General features: G+C 38.4%; 1 protein-coding gene across 1 annotated transcript in view; it reads left to right on the top strand.

The window, feature by feature from the left end:
• Positions 1 to 598: 598 nt before the first annotated feature.
• Positions 599 to 26,734, top strand: part of LOC128623386 (xylosyl- and glucuronyltransferase LARGE1-like) — a 66,149-nt gene continuing 40,013 nt past the window's right edge. Inside the window, exons 1-3 of the mRNA XM_053650423.1 lie at positions 599 to 2,135; positions 24,226 to 24,418; positions 26,177 to 26,179. Of these exons, the coding sequence (XP_053506398.1) occupies positions 24,313 to 24,418; positions 26,177 to 26,179 (109 nt within the window). The 5' untranslated portion in view covers positions 599 to 2,135; positions 24,226 to 24,312. The remainder of the gene's footprint in view (positions 2,136 to 24,225; positions 24,419 to 26,176; positions 26,180 to 26,734) is intronic.

Raw genomic sequence — 26,734 nt, 5'->3', positions numbered from 1 at the left:
AGCACTTTTAATGTAACTTGAAAGTTTAAATATGTTGTGCCATGAACAGATTTATTTATTTATATATTTTACTTATTACATCTAACAATTATAAATAAATGAATTCTTAATTCAATAAGTTTAATTTAGTTTTAAGTGTAATGTTGCTGCCTTACAGCTCCAGGGTCTCCAGTTTGATCCTGAGCTCAGATTACAGTCGTAAATTCTCCCTGTCATGTGAGTTCCCTCCACGTCCCTCCCACCTCTCAAAAATATGCCAGTAGTTAGTTGGATTGGTGACTCTAAATTACGGCTAGATGTGATTTTGTGTGCATGGTACCCTGCCTGCAATGAACTGTGTCATATTCAAGGCATATTCCCACCTCGTTCCCAGTGTTCCTGGGATAGGCTATGGATCCACACGACCCTGACCAGAAGATGCTGACGATGAATGCATGAATGAATGGATGTTTTAAAGGCTTACATACAAATTCAAGTTACTGAATTCAAAATCAATTTAATTTATGGCACCTTTAACTTGATATGCAATTTAAAAATAAATAAACCACAAACATTCAGGTTTACAAAAATTTGAAACCGATTGCTAGTAAGAAAAATATAATTGGATAGGTTCACGTGTTGGGTGTGAGTATGTAGGGGTTTGTGACTGCAGTCCGATCCGAACGACTGTACCGTGTTTTACTGAGCGCGCAGTGGCGCGGTGAGGATTGGATCCTCCATGCTTTACATTGCCGGGAGGATACTGGGAGGATGAAGGCGTTGTTGTGTTCAGGCAAACAGCACATGCAGCCGGCGATTTCTGCCGGTCAGACCAAGACTCTGATGATGATCTATGAATAATCAGAAATCAGAAATATCGCACTTGACTCATTTCTGGCGCTGTGGACGAATCAGGATTGGACCTCAGTCTTTAAAATGAACACACACACACACACACACGCACACACACACACACACGCTTTCTGTGTTGGGACTGTGAATGACAAGCGGAACGAGAGCGGAATTTCAATGATCGCGTTTCTTGCTTTAATGCGGAATTTGTGCAACTTTGCCGGCGGTTTGTGTTGATCTGTTAGCGTGTGTTTGAGAAAGACGCTCAGCAGTATGGAAAGCAGTATGGCACGGATTAGCTTTATTTAACGCCGCTGGTCATTGAAACAGTGTGTCCTGATGATCTAATGTATAAAGGGAATAAAACTGTTAGGTTTAGGTTTGTTTATGTAGGCTAATCGAGTTCGTTATCCTGATAAACACGTCAGGAATGTCCGCCAGTGTGTGATACATGACTGAAGGGAAGTTAGCACAACTCTGTCATGTCTTTATTATTATTAGTATTATTATTATTATTATTATTAATAGTATTATTATTTTGACTGTCCAGGATGGCGGATGTAGCTGATGTCTATTAAGACGAGCGTGGTTTTGAACGCGTCTTCTGAACTTGCTCGGATTTCGCCTCTTGTCGATGATCATTTCAAGCTGTAAATCGCTGTGGAAATCGATCTGGGTGGGACGAGATGATGTGGTAGTTTGAGACCTTTTTCCAAGGGTCAAGAGCGAGTCATAAAATTGGATCCGATTTCTTTACAATCCGGTTTAAATGTGAAGACTGAGCCGATTCGGGGTCTCTATAGTGCCAGAGAGCTATCGGCTAAGTGTGAACACGGCCACATTTCTTCCCGATTACAGACCAAAGGACTTTTAAAATCTCAACAAGAAACATTTAACGACTCTGTGTCTTTTAAAGTGCACACACTTTGCGGGGCATCGCACACAGCATACAGGCAACACGCACAAGACCTGGATCGCACTTTAACACGGTGTAAAGGGTGACAAAGGCTCCCCTACGATCTTGGACATTTATCTGGGACTTGAAAACCAGGCTGCAGGAATTTGTTGTGTGTTCAGTCCTATGAGAGGGGTTTTGTTTCCTAGACCTGTACCGTCGACGGAAACCCTGACGCGCCGCCTGTCCGCGCGCTGAACCGGAGCCGAAGTGGAGCTGTCCACCACCACGGGTCCTGACGCAGAGAGCTTCACCCGTTACTAACAACACACACACACACACACACACACACACACATCCAGTCCAACGGTTTGCCGAGACTGCCAAACGGAGTGTGCCAGCTCACAAGGTAAACAGAGATTTTCTATAGTCTATTGCTAAACAAGCAAGGCTTTACACACACACACACACACACACACACACACACACACACACACACACAAGTGTATACACAGTATATGCAGAGGATTAAGGGAATTTTATTAACACATTTCATACACAAGGCAATTCAAGATGCTTTACAAATTAAAGAACAAATAAATGGACAAAAATTAAACAATGATAATATAAATGCTAATGTGAAATAGAGTACTAAGGCAAAGCAAAGTTTAAAAGCACAGTAATAAATATAATACTGTTTAAGAAAGTAAAAAAAAAGATTAACTGTTAATTTCTTTATTTTGTTTTATTTTATTATTTTTTGCTTAAATGCAATATATACATCTATATTATACATTATACATCTATCAAAAACAAGATTTATGTCATTAAATATCTATTGGGTTTAAGAATAAACTAATGGATATCTTTAATTGGCAATACATTTTTACATAGTAATAAGTAGTGAAAAGTAATGGATAGGATTCAAAATCAGTTAAAGTACATTAAAGTATATTATGATCTTTCAATAATTTTTCATACAGTATATACAGAACAGTCAACAATATCCATGCTGTTAGGAAAGCAGTAGCATTCTGAGTGAAGTAAATTAAAAAGTTTTGAAATTGGTGATTAGGTTTATGTTTGTGTCTGCACTTTTCATGGATGACCTCTACTGAGGTAAGTTCCTTTCACTTTTTCTCTCACATGAACTTCTTTCTGTTGGTGTTTATGTTACATTTTTTACTGTTCTGTATATATGTAAGATGCTTTAACTGATTTTGGATCCGATCCATTACTAATTCTTATTTATTGTTATGTCAGAATTTATTCTTAAAAACTCAATATAACATTATTTTGTTCCTGAAGGACATGTATATCATGTATCAATACATTTTGGCAAATAATATTCTTGTATATGTTAGCAATATATTTGCATGAATGCATTCATGAATATACACATGCCTGTACTTAAATACATTTGAAGTATATTATATGGAATAATGAGCCTAATTGCAAAAGTAGGCACACAACGTTTTGAATGATAGTCTTCAAATAAATGTGTGTGTGTGTGTGTGTGTGTGTGGTGTGTGTGTGTGTGTGTGTGCATGCTGTGCTTGACAGTATACAAATATTTTCAAAAATAAAATTCTCACTGTTGTTATATACAGCTGAGTGCAAAAGTGATAGGTCTGTCACTTTTAATCACTCTCCAACACTTAAAGAAACTGTAGCTCATTTCAACTATAATGGGAAAAAAGAAACTAAACAAAATTAGCCATAAGCAGATGGTCCAGTATGTTTCCAGAATGTTTTATGTATGATGTCTAATTATGTGCCACAGTGAAGGTCACATTTTGGCTTTTGAAATAATTGTTGAACGAGTCGTATTTGAGGGAATCCAAACTGATGGTTTGTGTAAAATCTGTTCCATGTGAATGCTTTAAAACAGTCATAGACGTATGGCTTGCTATTCCTTTCATGTTCAAGATCAAAATTACCAGAACGAGGTCAGGCTCTTTGCATGGATAATTAGAGTGTTTAAGTAGACCGTCAAGATGAGCCAGTGCCTGTGTGCATGGTCAAACTGACATCCAAATGTCTAAACTTCCTTCTCTCTGCTCTTTACTCCCTCTCTCTGAAAATAAAAATAGGGAAGCATTATGCTCCCTAAAGACTCTATTTGTAGCTGAGGAATTTAATGAATGTTCTACTTCCATGACCTTATTTCCTTCCTCTGGTTTTCATGAGTGCCCTGAGCTATTTCCCATGACCTTTGATTGAGTAATAGGCTTCTTTTTGGTCATTAAGATGCATTTTTCTGGTGTTCTCACCTCACAGCTCAAGGGGCTCCTGCTTGATTGTTTGCTGTCTCACATGTTCTAACCATGCTGTGTAGGTTTACTTCAGGTTCTCAGATTTCAGCCCATTTTCCAAAAACTTGGGTTAGCTACTCTAAATTGCCCCTAGATGTGAATGAGAGAGAGACAGAGAGAGACAGTGAGAGAGAAAGAGAGAGAGAGTGTGTGTGTGTGTGTGTGTGTGTGTGTGTACGTGTGTGCATGGTGGTCTGTGATGGATTGACATCCCATCAAGGAATAGTGCTGCGAAAAAGTATTAAGAAATCCTGATTTCTTCTGCTTCTGTGTATGTTTCATACTAAATAGTTTTAGAGCTTCAAATAAATACAACATAAAACAAAGGCAACCTGAGTAAATACACAATACAGGTTTTTCCCATCCATCCATCCATTTTCTCTACCGCTTATCCTACAGGGTCACAGGGAACCTGGTGCCTATCCCAGGGAGCATGGGGCACAAGGCGGGGTACACCCTGGATGGGGTGCCAATCACATACACATTCAAACACCCATTCATACACTACAGACGCTTTGGACATACATGCCAATCAGCATCAGATTTTTTATTTTTTTCATTTTTTTTATTTTATTGAAACAAAAAGAAATTATTCAACACCTATCACAAATGTGAAAAACTAATTGCCCCCTTAAACTTAAAATTTGGTTCTGCCACCTTTAGCAGCGAAAACTGCTACCAAACGCTGCCGATAACTAGAGATGAGTCTTTCATTTACTTCTAGGACTAGGATTTACTCCTATGCTTTGGATCATTGTCTTGCTGCATAATCCAGTTGCGCTTGAGTTTCAATTAATGGACTGCAGACTGGACATTCTCCTTTAGGATTTTCTGATAGAGAGCAGAATTCATGTTTCCCAGGCCCTCAAGCAGCAAAGCATCCCCACACCATCACACCTCCACCACCATGCTTGACTGTAGGTATGATGTTCTTTTTGTGGAATTCCGTGTTTGGTTTACACCAGATGTAACGGGACCCCTGTCTTCCAAACAGTTCCACTTTCAACTCATCAGCCCACAGAACATTCTCCCAAAAGGTTTGAGGATCATCAAGGTGTGTTTTGGCTAAATTCAGATGAGTCTTAATGTTCTTCTGGGTTAGCAGTGGTTTTCACCTCACTACTCTTCCATGGATGCCATTTTTTGCCCAGTGTCTTTCTGATGGTGGAGTCATGAACAGTGACCTTTATTGATACAAGAGAGGCCTGTAGTTCCTTTGATGTTGCTCTTGGCTCTTTTGTGACCTGCTGGATGAGTCGTTGCTGTGCTCTTGGAGGAATTTGGATGTGATTTTTTCTGGATGTGATTGATCTTGGAGGAATTTTAGAAGGTTAGCCACTTCTGGGATGGTTCACTACTGTGCTGAGTTTGTCCATTTGGAGATATTGACCCTCAATGTGGTCCTTTGGAGTCCCAGAGCCTTTGAAATAGCTTTGTAACTCTTCCCAGACTGATATATTTCAATCATCTTCCTCCTCGTCATTTCTGGAATTTCTTTCAATTTTGGCATAGTGTGTTACTGGGTAAAACCTTTAACCAACTGTTGAAAAAGTTCTATTTAAGTGTTGATTTGATTGAACAATGTTTGCAGTAATCAGGCCTGGTTGTGTCTAGTCCAGCTGAACCCCATTATGGATGCAGTTTCATAGATTTAGGGAATTAGTAACTGCGGGGGCAATTACATTTTCACACAGGCCCAGTTTGTATTGGATAACTTTTCTGCTTCAATAAATAACATTGTCATTTGAAAACTGTATTTTGCGTTTATTCGGGTTGCCTTTGTTTTATCTTAGATTTAGTTTTAATGTCTGAGATATGAGATATACAGCACACAAAACAGAAGAAATCAGGATGGGGCAAATACTTTTTCACAGCCCTAAAGTATTCCCGCTTGTGCCTAGTTTATTGGGATGAGCTCCTTGACCCTGACCAGTAAGATGCTGTTACTGAAGATGCCATTATGATTATTTATATAATTAATAATTATAAAATAATAAAGATAAATTGTGCTAGAGACTTTTGGGGAAACAGAAACAGCTTAGATGTGAAATCACCTGTTCTAAGCTACTGAGTTTTAGTTGTAATTTATTCAGATGAAGCAGCTGATAAAGTTGTTTTGTGTGGCTATGCAGGTTCATACCTCTTTCTCCTGATGGTATTTTGTTTGTGCTGCATTTGAGTTTTTGCCTTTGTGTTGCATTTACACAGTGCTGACTCCACTGCACAAGAATAGACTCTCACATTCTTACTCTCAGACACATGGGCAAGCATTCAAGTACTTCTGTCCCAGTTTTTTCTTCAGATGCACTGCATGATAGCCTGCTGTTTTACACTGTTATGCAGGCCTTGACTCCCCAAATGTGTGTTTTGGTTTCCCCATGCCTCATACCACAGTGACTCACAGAGTTGTTAACCTGTGAGCAGCAGGCAGTGAGTAGTGCTTTGTGTCTTGGCAGTGTGGTAAATAATCTCCCAACACCCAACTCCCAAAGATTTTAACTTTAACCCAAGAATGTGGTTTTCTTTATCCTAGTTTAACATGCACTAGGTCATTAACACTGACACTTGTTCACTTTCAGATACCATACAGAGTCTATAGAAAGTCTACACACCCTGTTAAAATTGAATTTTTTGTGACAACCCCTAACCCCATAAATCATGGCAGATCTTGGGAGTTAAAATCCTTCCCTGTGTACCGTTGTGCAACGTTGAGTTCCCTTTGAACGCGAACCTGCAATTTGAACAAGGATGTGTAGGCATTTTATATCCAATGTATATACAGTATTCTGTATGATTTCTTCCTTACTAGCCTTTATTCCCCCCAGGTTTTTTCACTTCCGTCTCTCCATCTCATTTATTCGGTATGTTTACTTGTATTCAGTGCTGTGGAAGAGACCTTGAAGTCAGCATAGAGAAGATATAAGCAATAAGTAAAGCAATTGTAGGTAAATAAATTCAGTGCAGGCGCAGTAGGCGCACACATTTTAATCTAGCTGTGACCCCACATGAGTCACTCAGAGAACTGAAGAGTCAAGGTACACACACTGCATGACTCAGTCTCAGCAGAACACTTACTTTCTTTGTGGCTTTTTCATAATGAATCTTTTCACAATTTGCATCACACAAGCTATTTCAGACAACGTGTCTTTCAAGGGTATCTTTGTACAGTAATCTCCTCAGTATAGGAATTGAATAGACTGAAAACTACATTCTTATCTCGATAATATGGACTTACATATGGATAAAATAAGACTTACATAACCTCCTCCTGCCATAAATGCAACAAGGTCTAGGCCTTCACGATAAGTTATAACAGAAAACAATTTCAATTCATACTATTTTTTCAAGTGATTGTGTTAAATTATGGGGGCATGGTGGCTTAGTGGTTAGCAGTTTGCCTCGCAACTCTAGGGGTGGGGGTTCAAATCCCACCTCTGCCCTGTGTATGCAGAGTTTGCATGTTCTTCCCAGGCTTCAGGGGTTTCCTTCGGGTACTCCGGTTTCCTCCCCCAGTCCAAAGACATGCACTGTAGACTTACTAGCATTCCAAATTGTCTGTAGTGTGTGAATGTGTGTGTGCAATTGTGCCCTGTGATGGGTTGGCACCCTGTCCAGGGTGTCCCCACCTTGTGCTCCGAGTTCCCTGGGATAGGCTCCAGGCTCGATGTGACCCTGTGTCAGATAAGCATTATGGAAAATGGATGGATGGGTGTTAAATTAATTGTATTATGATAACAGTTTTTGATGTCATCAATTAATTAAATACTATTGACTGTACAATTGGTGAGCTTAATCCATTTCAGTTATCTGGATAACATTGGATATCAGCTTTTAGATGTCAGTTCATTAAATCACAATATTGTGATTGTGATAATCACAATAATTCCTGTGTTTTCACATTTTAACTGGGTAACAATACCCCAGCTTCCCAAACACAGATCTACCTATCTATCTATCTATCTATCTATCTAATACATTATAATCCGATTAGGGTCCTTTTTTTATGATATAAAGATTTATACATTCATAGGATTATAGGCTTATAACGTCCAATGTAAAAAAAAAAAGAGGCTGTTTTCTCTTGATTTAAAATGCAGTACAACTATTATGTACTGATCCTAATAAAGCATGATTGAAAATAATTGTGACTACAATATTGAGAAAAAACATAATTGTGTGAATCAAATGAATCAAAACTGTAACAAAACCACAAAGGCAGAATGAAGAATTGGTTCTGTTATTTTCCCCTTCTAGTTTGTCAAATGAGTCAGATGTGTCTGATGTCATGTTGCCAGTGGGGCATTCAGTGTCACAAATGTAATTTCTCCATGCATGTGACCTTTAAACAAATCATAGTTCAGAGCACCTGGATGGTAGCAACAACTGTAAGTTCAGGCTTTGGCCATTTTCTCTTTCACTTGTAGGAGAAGAAGGATTCTATTTCTGTTGGTAATTTTCCTCTACTGTATAGTCACGATAGCACAAAGATACACATTTGTCTGAAGCCTGGAAAGCCAATCACTGCAAGCAACTCAGTATGTTTGGAGACTACTCGTTCACATTATGGCAAAATAGGTTAGTACTATGTGAGGTGAGCATGTGTGGGTTAGAACTGACCGCTAATATATTACTGCTGTAAGCAGGGCTAGAGGAACGTTTTCATCCTTTGTATCAAATTAGAGTAATTTTCACGTAGGGAAACTTCAGCAATTTCTTCCAGAAATTTCTTCGATTGTGAATGAGTGTGTATTTACTGACAAGGCTTCTGCAATTTGTTCGAGCTGAAGCTGAATGATCTTGCATAGGTTAACTCCTCAGACCTTGGCATGTGTTCACACTGTCTCTGTGTAAATCCTCTCTGTGTCACTGGTCTTATAAAAATCTTTTGAAGAAGGATTTTATCACTTGTTTTTTAAGCTGATATCTAACTGAGCACAGATAGATGCCTTCTTCAAATCAGGATATTAACAAAATCTCTGTTTTTAGAAGCTGTCTTTAGCTTTTCAGATGTTTCTCCTTTTCTCTCAAACTGATCTGTGTAATTCCTTTTGTCTTCTTACATGCTTTACTCACCTAGCTAGCTTTCTTTGCATTTTTGTTCTTTTTCTACCATGACTAACTTACTGTTCTCACTCTGGTGGTCACATGGGTCATTGGGAAGCAGTTATTTACTGCTACAAGGACTGCTGCACTATTACATGCCATATAAATACTGTAACATATCAAAGACTCTTATAGACCATAATCTAATTTATTTAGTTCAGCAAAAAGTGTGGACTCATATTTCAGCCTGCATGTATAAGTGTACATTAGAAATATAGATGATGCAAAACGAGATGGGTCATTCACTGGCTGTAGGCTGCAGATATTTAATGTGCTAATTTTTCTTTTATTAAGGAGTCAAGTAGACTTATGTGTCATTTCCAAGTGAATGATTTGCTTAAGTGGAATGAGTTTTAATGTGGCATTTGATAGCCTATAAATCATAATGGGCTCTGCTGTTGCTGTGGCTCAATGCACTGTAATATGACTACAAATTGATTAGTTTGTTCCATCACCACACTTGGTTTCCTTTTATCACTCAGGTACATATATGAGGAAATATACTTTGTAATCCCTGTACAGGAACTCAAAGTGAAAATCAAATTTTCCTGCAGTGGAATTCAGTGAAATTCAAGAACCTTCTGAAGTAAATTTTAAACATTTCCCCAGCACTATCAAAAGGAATCCAACATACTAGAAATCAAAATTTTAGCCCATTGTAGATCACATACCTTTTGTCATCAAAATTTCTAACTTGAAGCAACTATATAATGTTTGTTTCTGAATGTGTTGAAATGCCATGAGGTAGTTAGCTAATTCATATTATTTTATTTCAATGCTCCAAATTGCTATATGGCACTCTGGACTCTTTTCTTGTAGAACCTCCTGAGATCTAGAGTCTGCTAACTGCTAACCTTATACAGTAGCTAACGCTATCAAGATAATGGTTTTGGCTGGACACATAATGCAAACTTAACAAGATGCAAAATTATGAAACAATATTTTATATATATATATATATATAATATATATATTAGTGCCATTCTCACAGTCAGGTCAGTTTACAATTAAAAAACAACACAGAAAAAAACATAAACATAAAGTCCTCAAAAAGCTGCCGGGATGTCATTTTATTGGTAAAGCTGCTCATAGCCACTGAAGGCCTAAACAGGTTTATCCCACACACGCTTTGAATGCCGTGTCATGGATCCACAAAGTGATCACAGACACATCGCCCCACAGAGCACTCAGAAGTGCAGAAACCACTCAGAATGATCACATAAACTCTCCACCATTGACGGGAGCAACAGGCACACTGTAGTCTATAGCAAATTGGTGGGCACAATCACACATGGTGGATCAAGGCTTGGGGAAACCCGCCGCTCTAGATTGGCTCTGGAGCTCTGCCACAACTGGTAACCAGCAGATAAAGGGACAAAAACCTCAAAGCAAATATCAAACATACAAATGCAGAAAAAAAGAATGAAAAGAAAAAGCTCTGGCAAGAAGCGGCAGCCAAGTAGCTGGGTGTTCTGCTTTTTGGCTTGCATCACTGCAAAATATAATATTACTGGAAGAAACCATTGCTAAAATAAACAGAGCTAGTATCAGTACTATACGATCATGGCAGGATCTTTATGATAAGATTAAAATAATTACTTCCAACAAATGAGTAATTTGTGTAAATATGATGTCCTCTTAAGTGTTTATATGAATATGATCTGCCAGCCCCCCCCCCCCCCCCTTCAGTTAATGCCATACTGTCTCTTAGCATTTGTCTGTACACATGCTTTATGTTGAGAAAAGAAAACTGCAATGAAAATTATAATCACAAAAAAAGAAGCGGCAGTGAAAACATGCACAGCATTCTCTCAACCGCTTAATGGGTTTATTTTGTACTCACCAGGTTAGACAAGCCTCGTATGTGTATGTGTGTGTGTGTGTGTGTGTGTGTATGTGTGGGTGGGTGTGCATATATGTGTGTGTGTGTGTGTGTGTGTGTGTGTGTGTGTGTGTGTGTGGGTGTGTGGGTGATGTATTTGTTGTCACACTGTATGCTATGATGGTGTTGCTAAGGCTTTGTAGACCTTGTTTATCAGTAAAGTGACTCTAGCTCTTTATGACTGACGGCTAATATTTGCTTATAGGAGGGTTCTATGGAGATTACAAATTTGACATACGTATCACTGCTCTAGCCTTGCTGTGACAGCACACTGGCTCAGGATCTATGATAAAGGAGCAGGATTTTCCCAATTCGGAAAATATATATATATCGTTTTAACAATCGGAACTTGATTAAAGTTTTGATAAATTCAGACATTATTATTTGATAATCAGTCTGTCTCATTTACAGCCTTCTCCATAACAGGGGTAGCTGAGATCCACCAGAATTTGTTCTCCCTGTGCTTTTAATCTGTTGTCTGAAACAGAAGCAGGGAAAATGCAGACTGTTCAACAGATGGCTGAAGGATTTTAAATTGATTTGAATTTGGATGGTGGTTTTTAATCCATTATTTGTTTTGTTTATATGGATTATGTGTTTATATTTTTTAATAGCTACAGTTCTTACAATTCTAAGTCTGTAGAATCCTCAATGCAACTCAGTGCTACAATTTTTTTTTTTAAACTTTATTTGAAAAGAAGTTTTATGAAGGAGAAGGAAGTAGATGCTAGAGAGGGGAGTAGAAAGAGGCAGATGGATTATTTTGCCTCTTCATGCTTATGATATTTACTGTATAATAAAACTACTCTAGGGCAGTTTTCACACCTTTTTAATTTGCGCTGTACCAGAGTTTAGTATTTTGTTACATTTTTTATTGAGTTGAGATGTTTCACATTGCATAAATATTCAAGGCCACTAAATTGTTATTGATGGACACTTCATATCGGTTGCATTGAGGGTTGTTTTTGCTGTCAGGCTGGTGCATTTTTAATAGAGAAAAAACAGAATACTATAGTTAATTTCCAAATAATTACTGTATGTACCAATATTGCTAATAATTCTATTTGCACATGTAAAACTATTTTAGAGCTATTTCTAAAATGCCAAAAGGAGAATATTAGGGCGTTAACGTTTCTACACACAATTATGGAGCGATTCTATGATATCATTTTATTATCAATTTAAGGAATTTAAAGGAAAACAAATGCATGTGGTTTGATACATGTGGTCTAGAAATAAATTATTTTCTGCAGAAGTGTTATTTATTTTTCCATTAACACAAAGAGTAATGTACAGTTTTATGGATCATTGTCTGTGGTCATACTAATGAAAATTGTGTAAATAGTACTGGAGGCCTGGATTTGTAAGCGGCAGCTTCCACAATACATTATAAGTTAGAACTGAAAAGATTAATGTTGAAAATGAAATTTAATTTTACTATAGTGCTAAACGCTTACTCCCTTTAACATGCTTTTGGGGCAGAGACACGACTCTCTTGCTCTTGTTCCTTCTGTTTACATTTTAGCCTCATGCAGATAGACACCTGTGATTGTTAAATCAATTTGCTTCCATTCTGTTGCCCATTAAAAGGAAAAACTTCATTAAAGGGTTGCAATCTTGCAGTCTAATTTAATGGACTATCATAATGACAGCCCCACTTTATATTTGCGTATGCTACAATATGATGATTGTGTGTTCCAATGAATAATTTTGTAATCCAATAATGTGATTATATCACCATGTGTTACACAAACATACAGGTTCGTCGAAAAAGAAAACAGCTAGAAACTCACTCATTGATTCCCTAGCCATCTGGATGCATGAATTTTATTGCAGAGGAGACTTGCAAGTATTTTATTACAGATGCCACATTGGAAAATGAATGGCATCCAAAAAAAGGCTATAGTGACTTTTTTGGAAAGTGTTTAAATTGCTTACTGTGGTCGCAATATTATAAAAGCATGTTTTTGCATGAACTACATTTTCACATAAGTGGTGTGAACACAATTAGAGATTTCACAAAGTGGGGAAGACATGACCCCAGTGTCCCCAATGTAGATGATGTTTATAGTTAAACCCTGTTTTGGTTTCATTTTCCTCATTCTTACTGAGTTTGTGTTGTTGCCTTGTTGTCTATAAATAGACTTTACTGTCTATTTATAATATGTAGATGTTTTTCATAAATTTATCATGTGCATGTTGCTAATGTTGCTCTTAAATATATATTTTTTTTGCCTCATCCTGATTTCTTCTGTTTTTGTGTATATCGTATACTAAATAGTTTTAAACTTCAAACAAAATACAACATAAAACAAAGGGTATATATGAGTATACACATATTAAAATGTAAAATACATCTAAAATACTGTTTGTATTTATTTATTCATTTATTTATTATTGAAGCAAAAAAAGTTATCCAACACATATCACCAATGTGAAAAACTTATTGCCCCCTTAAACTTAAAATCTGGTTATACCACCTTTAGCAGCAATAACTGCAACCAAACACTTCTGATAACTGGAGATCAATCTTTCACTTACTTCTAGGACTAGCTTACTCCTATGCTTTGGATCATTGTCTTGCTGCGTAATCCAGTTTTGCTTGAGTTTCAACTTACAGACTGAAGACCGGACATTCTTTTTTAGGATTTTCTGGTAGAGAGCAGAATTCATGTTTCCCTCAATTATATCAAGTTGTCCAGGCCCTGAGGCAGCAAAGCATCTCCACACCATCACACTTCCACCACCATGCTTCACTGTAGGTATGATGTTCTTTTTGTGGAATTTTGTGTTTGGTTTACACCAGATGGAACGGGACTCCTGTCTACGAAACAGTTCTACTTTCAACTCATCAGTCCACAGAACATTCTCCCAAAAGGTTTGAGGATCACCAGGGTGTGTTCTGGCAAAATTCAGAGTGGAGTCAGTGACCTTTATTGATGTGAACTTTATTGATGCAAGAGAGGCCTGTAGTTCCTTTGATGTTGTCCTTGGCTCGTTTGTGACTTGCTGGATGATTGCCCTTGGAGGAATTTGGATGTGATTTTTCTTGGATGTGATTGCTCTTGGAGGAATTGTGGAAGTTCGGCCACTTCTGGGAAGGTTCACTACTATGCTGGGTTCTTTCCATTTAAAAATAATAGCCTTTGAAATAGCTTTGTAACCCTTCCCAGACTGATGTATTTTAACCACCTTCTTCCACATCATTTCTGGAATTTCTTTCAACTTTGACATAGCGTGTTACTGAGTAAGACCTTTTATCCAACTTCATGCTGTTGAAAAAGTTCTATTTAAGTGTTGATTTGATTGAACAGGGTTTGCAGTAATCAGGTCTGGTTGTGTCTAGTCCAGCTGAACCCCATTATGAATGCAGTTTCAAAGATTTAGGGAATTAGTAACTACAGGGGCAAATACATTTTCACACAGGCCCAGTTGGTACTAGATAACTTTTATGCTTCAATAAATAACATTTTAGTACGAAATATACAGTATTCCCACTTGTTCCTAGTTTATTGGGATGAGCTCCTTGACCCTGACCAGGAAGAAGCTGTTACTGAAGATGTCATTATAATTATTTATATAATTAATAATTATATAAATAATAAAGACAAATACTTTTTCACACTACTGTATATGAATTTAACTGAAATCCTACACGAGGGAGAAATAATTGAGTGTTGTTGAATTTGGGTGTATAAATGCATGCTGGTCAGAAGGGATAACTTTTGCCATTTCAGTCAACTGTTTGCCATATAACAGTCTTAGTATTGTACAACTTAATACACAATGGCTTACATTTGTATTCATCACCTGAAGATATTTTGTACTGACACAGACCATTTTTTTTTGTGAAGTCCTATTTTAATTTCCTACATTTTATTGTTTTTGGTGGATAAGTACCCTAATGTCATTTATGCCAACAGGATGGTGGTTAAAAACATCCTATAGCATGTTAATGAAAACCTAAGTAAGAAAATGTATGGAAAATGAAGCACTTTACATCTCTAATCAACATGTTTTCTCTGCATGAGCCAGGCTCCATTTTCCCCCAGCTTAGCATCAGGGTGCTCTTCTCCACAAAATTGGCTCCACTTGATGAAGAGAGAGATGAAGATGAGGAGTGGGGTGATTCATAGAATAGGGGCCAGAGAGAGAGACATAGAGAAAGAGAGCCAGGGTGAGATTGAGGGAGAGGAGTCACCCTCAGTTGCTGGAGAAGATCTTGAGAGGAGGCTCTTCATCTCTGAGATTATCTTTCTGGCCACCTGACAGAAATGCACTCTGAAGCCAGGAAAACCACACAGTCTTTCCTTCCATCTACTGTGAAAGAGATTAATAGACTTCTCCAATTACCTTAGACAGTGGAAGTGTTGTATTGGAGTAAATGTGACAGGCTTAATATGCTGGTTAGGACACAACAGCACAGCATGACCTACTTATATATTCTGTACTGTTTCCATGTGGCCTTGTTTTAGGAGTTAATTAAACAAAAGGGAGAACCATTCAGTACTCTTAAGAAAGAGATCAGGCTTATAAAGTGACTTGCAAAACACATTGAATTTACTGGATTGCTAATAAGGGTCATGATGTTTTTTCTACTAGACTAGAATCCTTCATCATTAGAATGATTTTTCAGTGGTTTCAAGAATGTATAGATCCTGGTCTTTTTTTTTACAGGCAGGGATGGACATTAATTCTTATATACTGTATGTATTTCACATGGTAGTTGGCATACTATGACATCATACTATACTAACACGGTAACATCATGTAAACTGCAATGTTGGGGTGGATACAATTGCATCTTTTCAAACTACAAAATACTACAGCTAAAGTACTATTTTGATAAATTATCTACCTACAATAAGAAAAAGTTGCTAACTACATTGAAGCTACATTGTTGTTATTTTCACTGCAGCTACAGGGTATGCCGTTTGGGTTTCTATTTGTAAACCACTCTTAGTAATAGGCAATTAACCTTACTTAACTGTAAAAACAAAAAAGAAAACAGTTAGAAGTTTTGCTAATTTACTGCTTCAATGTATTAATTTAACATAAAATTCCCAATGTCTAATGCAATCACTCCTGATCATCCTCTAAACCAGCTAGGTAAACAACAACAATAACCAAAAGCAGAACAAGCCACCCACCTTTATGTGTGTCCTTAAATTGATAATGAAAGTTTTGGATGTCAATGGTATTGTCATTTCCACTTTGCATATGTTACAAACGTATCTGTGGCCATGTTAAACTTTCATGCATATAAATGTTGAAAATATAACCAGGGGTGGTGGTGTGGTCTGGGCCTGGATATTTAGCTCCCCTAGGAAAATGATGCATCTCATAAAGCCTCTCCCTTCCAGATGTACAGTGCTGTGAAAAATTATTTGATTTCTTCTGTTTTTATGTACTGTATATCTCATACCATATAGTTTTAGATCGTCAAATGAAATACAACATAAAACAAAGGCAACCTGAGTAAACACACAATACAGTTTTTATTTATTTTTATTTATTTAATTGAAGCAAAAAAAAAAAAAATATTCCAACACCTGTCACCCATGGGAAAAACTAATTGCCCCCTGAAATTTTAAATCCGGTTGTGCCACCTTCAGCAGCAATAAATGCAACCAAACGCAGTTTGGATTCACAGCACTGTGGTGGAATTTTGTCCCACTCTTCTTTGCAGAATTGCTTTAGTTCAGCCACACTGGAGGGTTTTCAAACATGAACTGCCCGTTTAAGGTCCTGCCACATCATCTCAATTGGTTCAAGTCAGGATTTTGACTAGGCCACTCCAAAACTTTTTGGAGCCATTCCTACGTGTTTGAGTTTCAACTTACAGAATGAAAACTGGATATTCTCTTTTAAGATTTTCTGGTAGAATGCAGAATTCATGAATTCCTTCCATTATTGCAAGGTGCCCAGACCCTGAAGCAGCAAAGAATCCCCACACCATCACACCACACCACTCTCACTGTGGTCCTTTGGCATCACAAAACTTTTGTAATAGCTTTGTAACCCTTCCCAGATTGATGTATTTCAATCACGTTCTTCCTCATCATTTCTGGAATTTCTTTAAAAAGGTTGGCCACTTTTGGGAAGATTTACTACTGTTCACTAAGGTACTCTACTAAGACCATTTTAACTAACTTCATGCAGTTGAAAAAGTTATATTTAAGTGTTGAACTCCTGATTTCGTCTAGTCCAGCTAGACCCTATTATGAATGCAGTTTCATAGATTGTTTGGGGAATTAGTAACTATGGGGGAAAATACATTTCCACACAGGCCCAGTTGGTATTGGATAACTTTTTTGCTTCAATAAATAATAGTATCATTTAAAAATTGTATTTTGTGTTTGAGGGGCACACAGTGGTGTAGTGGTTAGCATGTTCGCGTCACACCTCCAGGGTTGGGGGTTCAATTCCCACCGTAGCCCTGTGTGTGTGTGTGTGTGTGTGTGTGTGTGTGTGGAGTTTGCTTGTTCTCCCCGTGCTGTGGGGGTTTCCTCCCCCAGTCCAAAGACATACATGGTAGGCTGATCGGCATGTCCAAAGTGTCCGTAGTGTGTGAACTTGTGCCCGAAGCTCCCTGGGATAGGCTCTAGGTTTCCCCATGACCCTGAAAAGGATAAAGCGGTATAGAAGATGGATGGATAGATTTTGTGTTTGGTCCTTTTTTATCTTAGTAGGTAGTGCCACTAGACCACGGTTTTACAAGGCAGGAAGTCACTAGCATAGGGGCTCTAATACTGTACATTACTGTGCCCACAGCAACATCTTCACATGGTACCCCTGTTCTCACAGAGTTTGCTATGTCTAGCCACAATCGAGTGCCTGACGGTACAATTGGTCACAGGGCAGACTGGGTTCTCTATCCTTGGTTGGCAGTCATTCTAGGAGAAGGACAACTCTGACTCTAAACTCAGTCAGATGGAGCTTGTTAACCTTGTCATGCAGCCCATCTAGTAGAAGGCAAACTATGATTTCAAACTCCCTGGAGAGGTCACTCCAGCAATGTTGCATGACACCAGCACAACACAGTGAGTGGCAGATATTGATACTGATACTGGCAGGTAGAGATTATTGCATCTCACTGGAAAGCTACCCCCACCTCAAGCTGGGCAGCCCCAGCCAATATGATGCTGTACTCCCACGATATGCCTTCTCCACTAGGTGTGTAGAGTTTATATATCACAGACTGATACCTTATAGCAGCCAAACCAAAGAAAAGAAAGAAGACTTCAGCTCTTTGCATTGCAAGCTGGAACATTAGGACCATGATTCCTGGGCTCACTGACAACATTGAACAGGTTTACAGTACTCACAAGACACAGTGGTTCTACATATTCTATATTCTATACATACTTCATATTCTTTTGGCAAGGGAAGTCCCAGGACAAACAAAGGCAGTATGGTGTAGGCTTTGCCTTAAAGAGAACACCCTTAAGCCACTGTTGAGCCTCCATCGGGCGGATCAGAAAGGAACCTCCACCTGCATGTCTTAATCATCAGGCCCAGTCCACCTCTTTAGTATCTCCACCCCCAATCTCCACTCTAGTCCAGAAGGAAATGACCTCTTCTATAATGCAAGAGGAAATATGCAAAATTCTCAGCTCTGAAGCACTGTAAATTCTGGGTGACTTTAATACCCAAGTAGGAACAGACAGTGATGTTAAAATGCTTAAGGCCTCATGTAGTGGGCATGACAGCAATGGCCAGAGATGGCTAGAGCTGTGCTGTCATAATGAACTCTGTGTTACAAACAAATACTTTCAGTGCAAAGAGCCCCATAAGGTGTCCTGGAGGCACCCACATTCCTGCCACTGGCACCAGTTGGACCTTGTCATAACCAGATGTGCAAATTTAAGGAATGCCCTCCTCACTTGCAGCTACCATTGGGCAGACTGCGACACAGACCAGTTAGCCAGCAAAATGAGGCATGTGCCAAAGAATTACATCACTTCATGAAGAAGGACTGACCATGAATCTACACTTTCTGCGTATCCATCCCAGAGAAAATACATCAGTTCATCTACTGCATGGAAGATGCATTAGCAGACTCCTTTCAAGATGACAGTAGCATACTGTAGAAGCCAAATGGTCCCACCCCCGTGATGCTATTTACAACTTTGCTGTTACAGCCTTCACAAAGATGGAGCACAGAAATGAACGCAGTAAAAAGCAAAACACAACTGACTTACCGTTGATGCTCTAATAACTACAGTCTGAACTTATGCAACTGCATACAGAATGCAGTAGAAATTGGAGATGCAAGAACGATGTATGAGGGCATTAAGAAACATTAAGAAACATTAAGAATCAGCAAGACCACCGCTCTGAAGTTCAAGATGGATGAAGTCATCACAGACCAACAGCAGCAGATGGAACTCAAGCACTATCTTGAGTTGTATGTAACCCAGAACAAAGTTACCAGAGCTTCCCTGGATGCCTTCCCAGATCTGGAGGAGTTAGACACACTGCCAACACTGGAAGAGCGCTGCAAAGCCACTGACTGCCATGCTTGTGGGAAGGCCCCTGTTACAATGTCATTCTACCTGAAATCCTGAAAGGTGGGAAAAATGCACCACTTCCACACATCCACCAGCTCCTCTGCCTCTGTTAGGAGAAATACTATGTCCTACAAGACATGAAATAAAACCAATATAGTCAGTATAGCAAAAATAATGACTGCTACAACTACCATGGCATCTTCCATCTCAGCATAGTGTGAAAGGTCTTTGCACGAGTCACCCTGAGTTGGCTCCCATGTCTATTCAGAGATGCAGTGTGTTTTTAGTGCTGGTCAATCCACTGTGGACATGATCTTATCACTATACCAGTTACAGAAGTAGTCCTGGGAGCAGAGGAAACCACTCTACACTGCATTCATTGACCTGACAATGGCATTTGACCTGGTCAGTAGAAGTGGACTCTTCAAGCTGCTACAGAAGATTGTATGTCTAGTGAGTAGCACAGTGAATCATCAGCAGCATTCACCACCATCAATTGTCACACTCTGAACAGACTGAACAGCTATAATCTCTGCTGTCACATGAGGATCTTCCAGTTACCAGGGCAGTGCTCAGTAGCCAGAAGTCCTACAGCATGCACTCATCCCCAGGATGTTCACCATTCTCAGCCAGAGTGAGCTCAGGTGACAAGGCCATGTCAGGAACATATACCTTAGTTAGGTCCCAAAAGCCTGGTTTTACGGTGAGCCTGCCAAGGGTGCAAGACCAGTTGGCAGATCATACCTCTGTTTTAAAGATGTCTGCAAGAAAAGCATGAAGCTTGCAACATTGCCATAAACTCCTGGGAAAGTGTGGCTAATGACAGGAATGCCTGGAGTCTGGCTGGATAGAAAGCAGCCCAAGCAACTGAGAACACCCAGAATGACATGTAGGCCACCAAGAGGACCACACAGAAGGAGAGGGCGGCCTCATCACAAACTCACTCATCATTCATCTGCAACAACTGCAATAGAGACTGTCACTCTGAAGTTGGTCTCATCAGCCACTCTAGGAAGTGTTTTAAACCATTGTTTTATCCAGTGTTTGACAGCATCTTCTCCCTAGATGGATGCACAGCACCGCCATAGACATGAATGTTTTATAGTCGTGTTTTCATCACTAGTAGAATGCATCATTTGTAGCTGCCTCACAGTGCTGTTATTCATGAACATGCAAGTGGCACCCACACTAATGCACCTTTAGCAGTAATTAAAAGTATTGAACTCAGTACCCAATGGACAACAGTTTTCACAATACAATTTGTTTTATTTGAAAATAATGTTGAGCTGGTTATGTAAAAACAGAAAAGGTAGCAGTGTAGTATGAAAAAAGTGACGCACAGTACTTACTGAAAATGTAGCTTGTTACTGGAAAAGCTACATTATTTTGAAAATCGTTCTTCCAAACTTAGCTTCTACTACTTAGCTTCCAAACACCTGACTGACTCAGCAATGTGTCAACTACCTACCATGATATAAAACTTTAGTAGTAATATAGTATATAATACTATAATATAGTAGTAATATAGTATAGTAACATAACAACAGGTTATTATTGTATAATAATAATACTTTAGGAACCAAAGTATAATTTATTGATTCCTTTGTAATTTAATACAAAACACCAATGTGGCTTCTGAAGGATAGGCTATAAAGCATTAACATTAGTTCTCCAGAGTGCTACCTTTAATCAGGTGAATTGGCACTACTGAATTCATGCCTCTAATACCAAATTGCTTTTATTTTTCATATCAAAATACAGTATCCTTTAATTGAGTTTTGCCAGTCCCTGTATGTAGACTAAGAGCTATGCTACTTTTATTCGCTGCTCATGATGCTCTGGGCTCTGACTGCACTTCTTAATTTATCTCCCTACATTCCCTGAGCACCTGTTTCTGGGTCAGCCTAGTTTCTGCCATCAATCTCATCATTTACTCTAAAATTAATAGCTATGTCATTCACTTTTATAGCCCTCCACTATCTTTCCAATGCACCTTGGTCAGCTGAATTACTTCTTCCAGATAAAAATGATACAGGTGATATGGCTGATGATTCTGTAGGAGACTCTGAATAAATGCCTGAACCTTAGGAACACAGCAGCAGCACCCATATACTTGTTTGTCATTTTGTCAGGTCACAGTAGTTTGCCTGGGGCTGAGGGTAAATGTGGGTCCCTTCACTTGGAGGTTAAAGGATGAAAACAATAGCTGTCTGCCAGGCAGTTTGGGTTGTCTCAGATTACTTCAGGTACCTTTTGCAGGGTTACAAACCTATGCAGCAATACTGTGGTAATAAGCTTTGAAGATACAGTATCTACTTGTTTCAATGGGTGTTTTCTATGCAGAAGCAATAATCCTATCCCTAACCCTAACCCATTTTTAAAATTTTACTTACATATCTGTCAGGCAAATGGATTTTGCTGTTTTATCTTAGGGAAAAGGCATTTTGTAATTGCTTGAATGAATTGTACACTTTGATTTTAGTGCACTTGCCTCTCTTAGCTCAGAGGTATTAGTGGTGATGGCCTGAAAACTCTTCTATTATATGAGTCAGGGATTTCATTCTTCATTCATGAATCAAGGAGTGCATTCTTTGTTCATAGTCTGTATGTGTCCTGCTGAGTGTGTGTTTATTCTTGGTACAACTGGCTTCGGACATTGATATACTTTTGATGCAATAAAAAACATGATAATGTGTCTTGTCCTCACAGGAGGGGCTAAGGTCTAGGGTGAGATTGAGAACAATTAAAATATAAAGTTTGAGGCATGGAAGGATTGTATGAAATGGTGGAGGTTAAAGGTGTGGTAGGAGATTGCAAGAATGGCTGAATACAAAAACTTAAGAAGAAAAAAAAAGACAGAAGCTGAAAATAGACAAAAAAGAAACTGATAACAGGTAAACTTATCACTGATGAAAACACTAAGCACACTAAAGCCCTATTTGGATGGGATTAGTTTTATATGGGGAGATGGGGTAATGTAATAATTACCAGAGCTTCTCTGTGATTTTAATCCTGTGCTAACTCGTCATATAATTTTTCTGGACTTTTTCCAGACTGCACATGTTCCCGTGCTGTCTTTTACCTTTTATAAAACAGCCTGTAAAAATAACACCAGGTTAAACGTGTCCCATGCAAATTAATTTCTGGGTAAAAGATGATGAAGTAAAGAAAAAAGGTCAATAAAGTCCCATTATCCTTGTATTTCTACTTGCTAACATTTATGATAAGCTGTTTAGTTTACTAATGTCATGTCAGGTATAGTGTATTTAAAAGTACACGTCATTAGATATTTAGGAACAGATAAAGTAAATTATGCATACCCAACACAGCATCCAGTGCCTTGAAGTGCAGACACTGCACACAGTCTGAGCCACTTCTTCTGTTGCGTTTAATGTACTCTATATTTTCTTTATAAGTAGTAGATTCTTTTTTGACATTTAGTCCAGTCACCAAACTCTACTTTGGCAGACGTACATTTATCGTAAAATTTTCCGAAAAATCTCCCAATCTGAACGATTACATGCCATTTGTTCAAACAGTGTTTGATAACGTTGTTCACACCAAACTGAAATTAAACATAAAGTTTCCAGTTGTGGCTTTTCTTTTGTTTCGTCAGTGCCATGTTGTATTATCAAACACTGAGGTTCAGCACCATGTTACGTATGACGCATAGGGCTGCTGTGATGGGCCATCAGCACGTAAACTACGATGACCCGGCTATCTCAGCAGTTTTTACAGAACTTGCTTATTCCGCACGAATTGACAATAAATATCACAGACGTCTGCAGTAACAATTATTTTACATACATATATCCTCAGAATTAATCCCGATCGAATAGGGCTTAAGACTTAGAGAACACTACCTGACTTAAATGATTGTGATCAGTTGTTTGGTGGATGCAGTGGCTTGCAAATTGCATGAGCGATTGCAGATGAGGTATACACACTACACAATGTGTATGTGTGTGCCAGATCCCTACATCCTACTTTCTCATGAAAATAAATGCAAGACCTCTCTGTCATGTGATTTTGTGTCTATTTTGTACAGAAACAAGAAAAAAAAAGAGAGAATTATGATCAATTGTAGAGGAAGGATTAATTGGGGGAAATGCAGGCAACAAGAATTGTCTGTTCTGCAAAGAGAACCGTGCATTACCAGGAATGTCCTGTTTGTTTTTATTTTGGATGTTCCTAACAATAATTTGGGTATGACATGCCAAATCATTTCTTATAGAAAAAATATATTGGTACTTACAGTTTACCCTCACCCTCCTACACAAATAAATAGATTATAAACTGGGATCTGCTGTGTATTTCTGATTTCTTCTCAGACTTTCACTGGCTGTTTCTCATCGCTGCATTTGCAACTAGTCACAGAGAGTTTCACACTATAAGAAAATGTTAAAAATACTTGAAAAAATCTGAACCTCTATGATCAAATGCAGACTGACAAAACTGCATTGCTAAACCAGTCACTCTATGTGAGTGGTCACTGTGGGAGTGCACAGTGTGTAGTCACCAAGCTGGGGGGTAGTCGATGAGTTGCTGTATAATGTGCACTAGTTGGTGCCTCTTATCTAAGGAGTCACTTTAATCCAGGAACAGGAAACTTGATCCCTTATACCTCCAGTACACTTCATCTAATATTTGCTCATCCTCTCTCCTTTTTCCCTTTTTTTTATTCAGTCAATGCCATGCACTCCCTGGCTAACACCGGCTGTCCCAGTAGAGGTCTCTCAGCCTCCTGAACGCCCCCTCTCTTAATCGCAGAGGATGCTGGGAATGTGTCGTGGGCGCAGGAAGTTCCTGGCTGCCTCCTTCGTCTTGCTCTTTATCCCAGCCCTCACATGGCTCTATCTGTCTGCTAGCAACTTCACAGGTAGGAAGTCTGTGATTGTTTCCAAGAAAATATCTTTCTCTCTGCTTTACTCGGTTTGTCTCTCATGCTCTGCTCCTTAATATGTTCATTTCCATCTGAATTAACCTTATATGATATGATTCCTGAAAAATAGCACATTAAAAATTACTGTAAAACCTTATAAAGAATGATCAGTGTTTGTTTGTCTTTGTGCTATTTGGCAGTTTGACCTTTGTTGTTTTTGCACTGTTAGCTAAATACAAAGAAAAGTGCATTTACGTAACCAAAGGCTCGACATTAATCAGAGTGACCCAGAAAGCAAACCCATTAGACTCAGCAGTAAGACAGGACAAAATACTTTTAAGTTGAATAATTAGAAGAATTAGAGAATGACTACTGTGCATGTTCTTTCCCAATGCGCATTTTATAGCAGCTGATTCTTAAACTTTTACAGATCTTAGCAAAAACAGTTTTGTGCAATAAGATGATCAAATACCAAGATTTCTACAAATCCAGCTGCTTACTTCTACTCTCTCTCCTATATATATATATATATATAGAGAGAGAGAGAGAGAGAGAGATACACGTAAATGCACTTTTTAAACATGTATTATTTATCACTGATTGGTGAAATACATACAGTTGTCAAGGAAGTCTGTGAATCATTCAAAATTATTTGGATTTCTGTGACAATACACAGTACAATATGATTTAATCTTTAGCTACAGTAAGTTATAACGTTTTTTAAAATTATGAATGAGGACATTTAGGAGCCATTCCTGTAGAAACTGAGATAAATACAAACAGTTCACAAAAAAGTATGTGCTCTTTGGTAATACTAATACACTAACAGATTAATTTCTAGAGTCAACAATGCTCTAATTTAATGGGATGCCTTATGAGTAGGGAGAAGTGACATAATATTAAAAGAACTCATTTTGCTATACCAGATCATGTACACATATAGGCATGTAAATACTGTTTTGGAGCAGATGGAATGATTTGCTTTACATGCTGAAAATACACTTCTTTAAGAAAGCTTTTGTGGGCTCTATTTTTGTGCATGTGTAAGTGGTATACCACTGCAGTTTTTTATTTATGTGTTTGGGCATAAGCCAATGCTTTTCTGTTCTTGCCTAGCTGCTATTTCCAGAAATCTAAGGCTGAGTCCAAATATCCCTACTACTCTACTACACAGTAGGCAAAAAGCAGTACGCCAAGTGAGTAGTATGTCCGAATTCTCGGTATTTATAGAACAGTAGGTAAGAATGACCTACTGCTATCGCCAAGATTTTGCAGTATGAAACCAATGCGCACTGCACTATCCCATAATGCAATGGGGACTGGCATGGAATAGCTGTCAGAACAAAAAATGGTGGAAGGCAGCACATTTGTTCTTTTTAAGTGTAAGGTATTATAGTTGTACCTTAAAGGTATTAAAAGTTGTTCCTTGTTCCTTGTGGTTAAACCATACTTGTTTAACAACACCTGAAGAAACTGTTAACTTGTTGAAGGTTTAAACAGCAATAAACAGTTGCTCTAATCTGGCAGGCTCTTTTGGTTTTTGCGGTTATGATGATGTCGTAGGTCACATGACAATGCAAACATGGCGGTTGTAGTATGTTCGGATTGCATTCATACTATACACATATACTAATCAGTACGTACTGTATCAACGGCCAAGCAGTAGGTACTGAATCAAATGCGGTATGTACTGTCACAGTACACAATTTTAGCTTAAGTGCATGTGCTAATGTGGATGGGGCAAAATGTGCCAAGATTGTGGTATCTTTTAATCCACTTTGGTCCTAAATTACACTTATGATACCACCTCTTGGAACCCCTCTAACAGCAGACACAAGAGTGTCCACTGCACTACAGGAACAATTTTTTCCTGATTTCAAGAGAAGTCTCTATCCCCATTTCCCATCAGATTTCAGTAATACTACTACCACTATTACTACTGCTGCTACTACTACTACTACTACTACTACTGCTACTACAACTACTACTACTACTACTGCTACTACAACTACTGCTACTACTATTACTGCTACTACTACTACTACTACTACTGCTACTACTACTGCTACTACTACTACTACTATTACTGCTATTAATACTACTGCTGCTACTACTACTACTACTACTGCTGCTACTACTACTACTCTTACTGCTACTACTGCTACTACTACTCTTACTACTACTACTACTACTGCTACTACTACTACTGCTATTAATACTACTGCTACTACTACTACTGCTACTACTACTACTACTACTACTGCTGCTACTACTACTACTCTTACTGCTACTACTACTCTTACTACTACTACT

Source organism: Ictalurus furcatus, chromosome 19 (genome assembly GCF_023375685.1).
Source record: "Ictalurus furcatus strain D&B chromosome 19, Billie_1.0, whole genome shotgun sequence".
Classification (NCBI taxonomy): domain Eukaryota; kingdom Metazoa; phylum Chordata; class Actinopteri; order Siluriformes; family Ictaluridae; genus Ictalurus; species Ictalurus furcatus.
The sequence above is the reverse complement of the archived record's forward strand: the minus strand, read 5'-3'. Positions and strand labels throughout refer to the sequence as shown.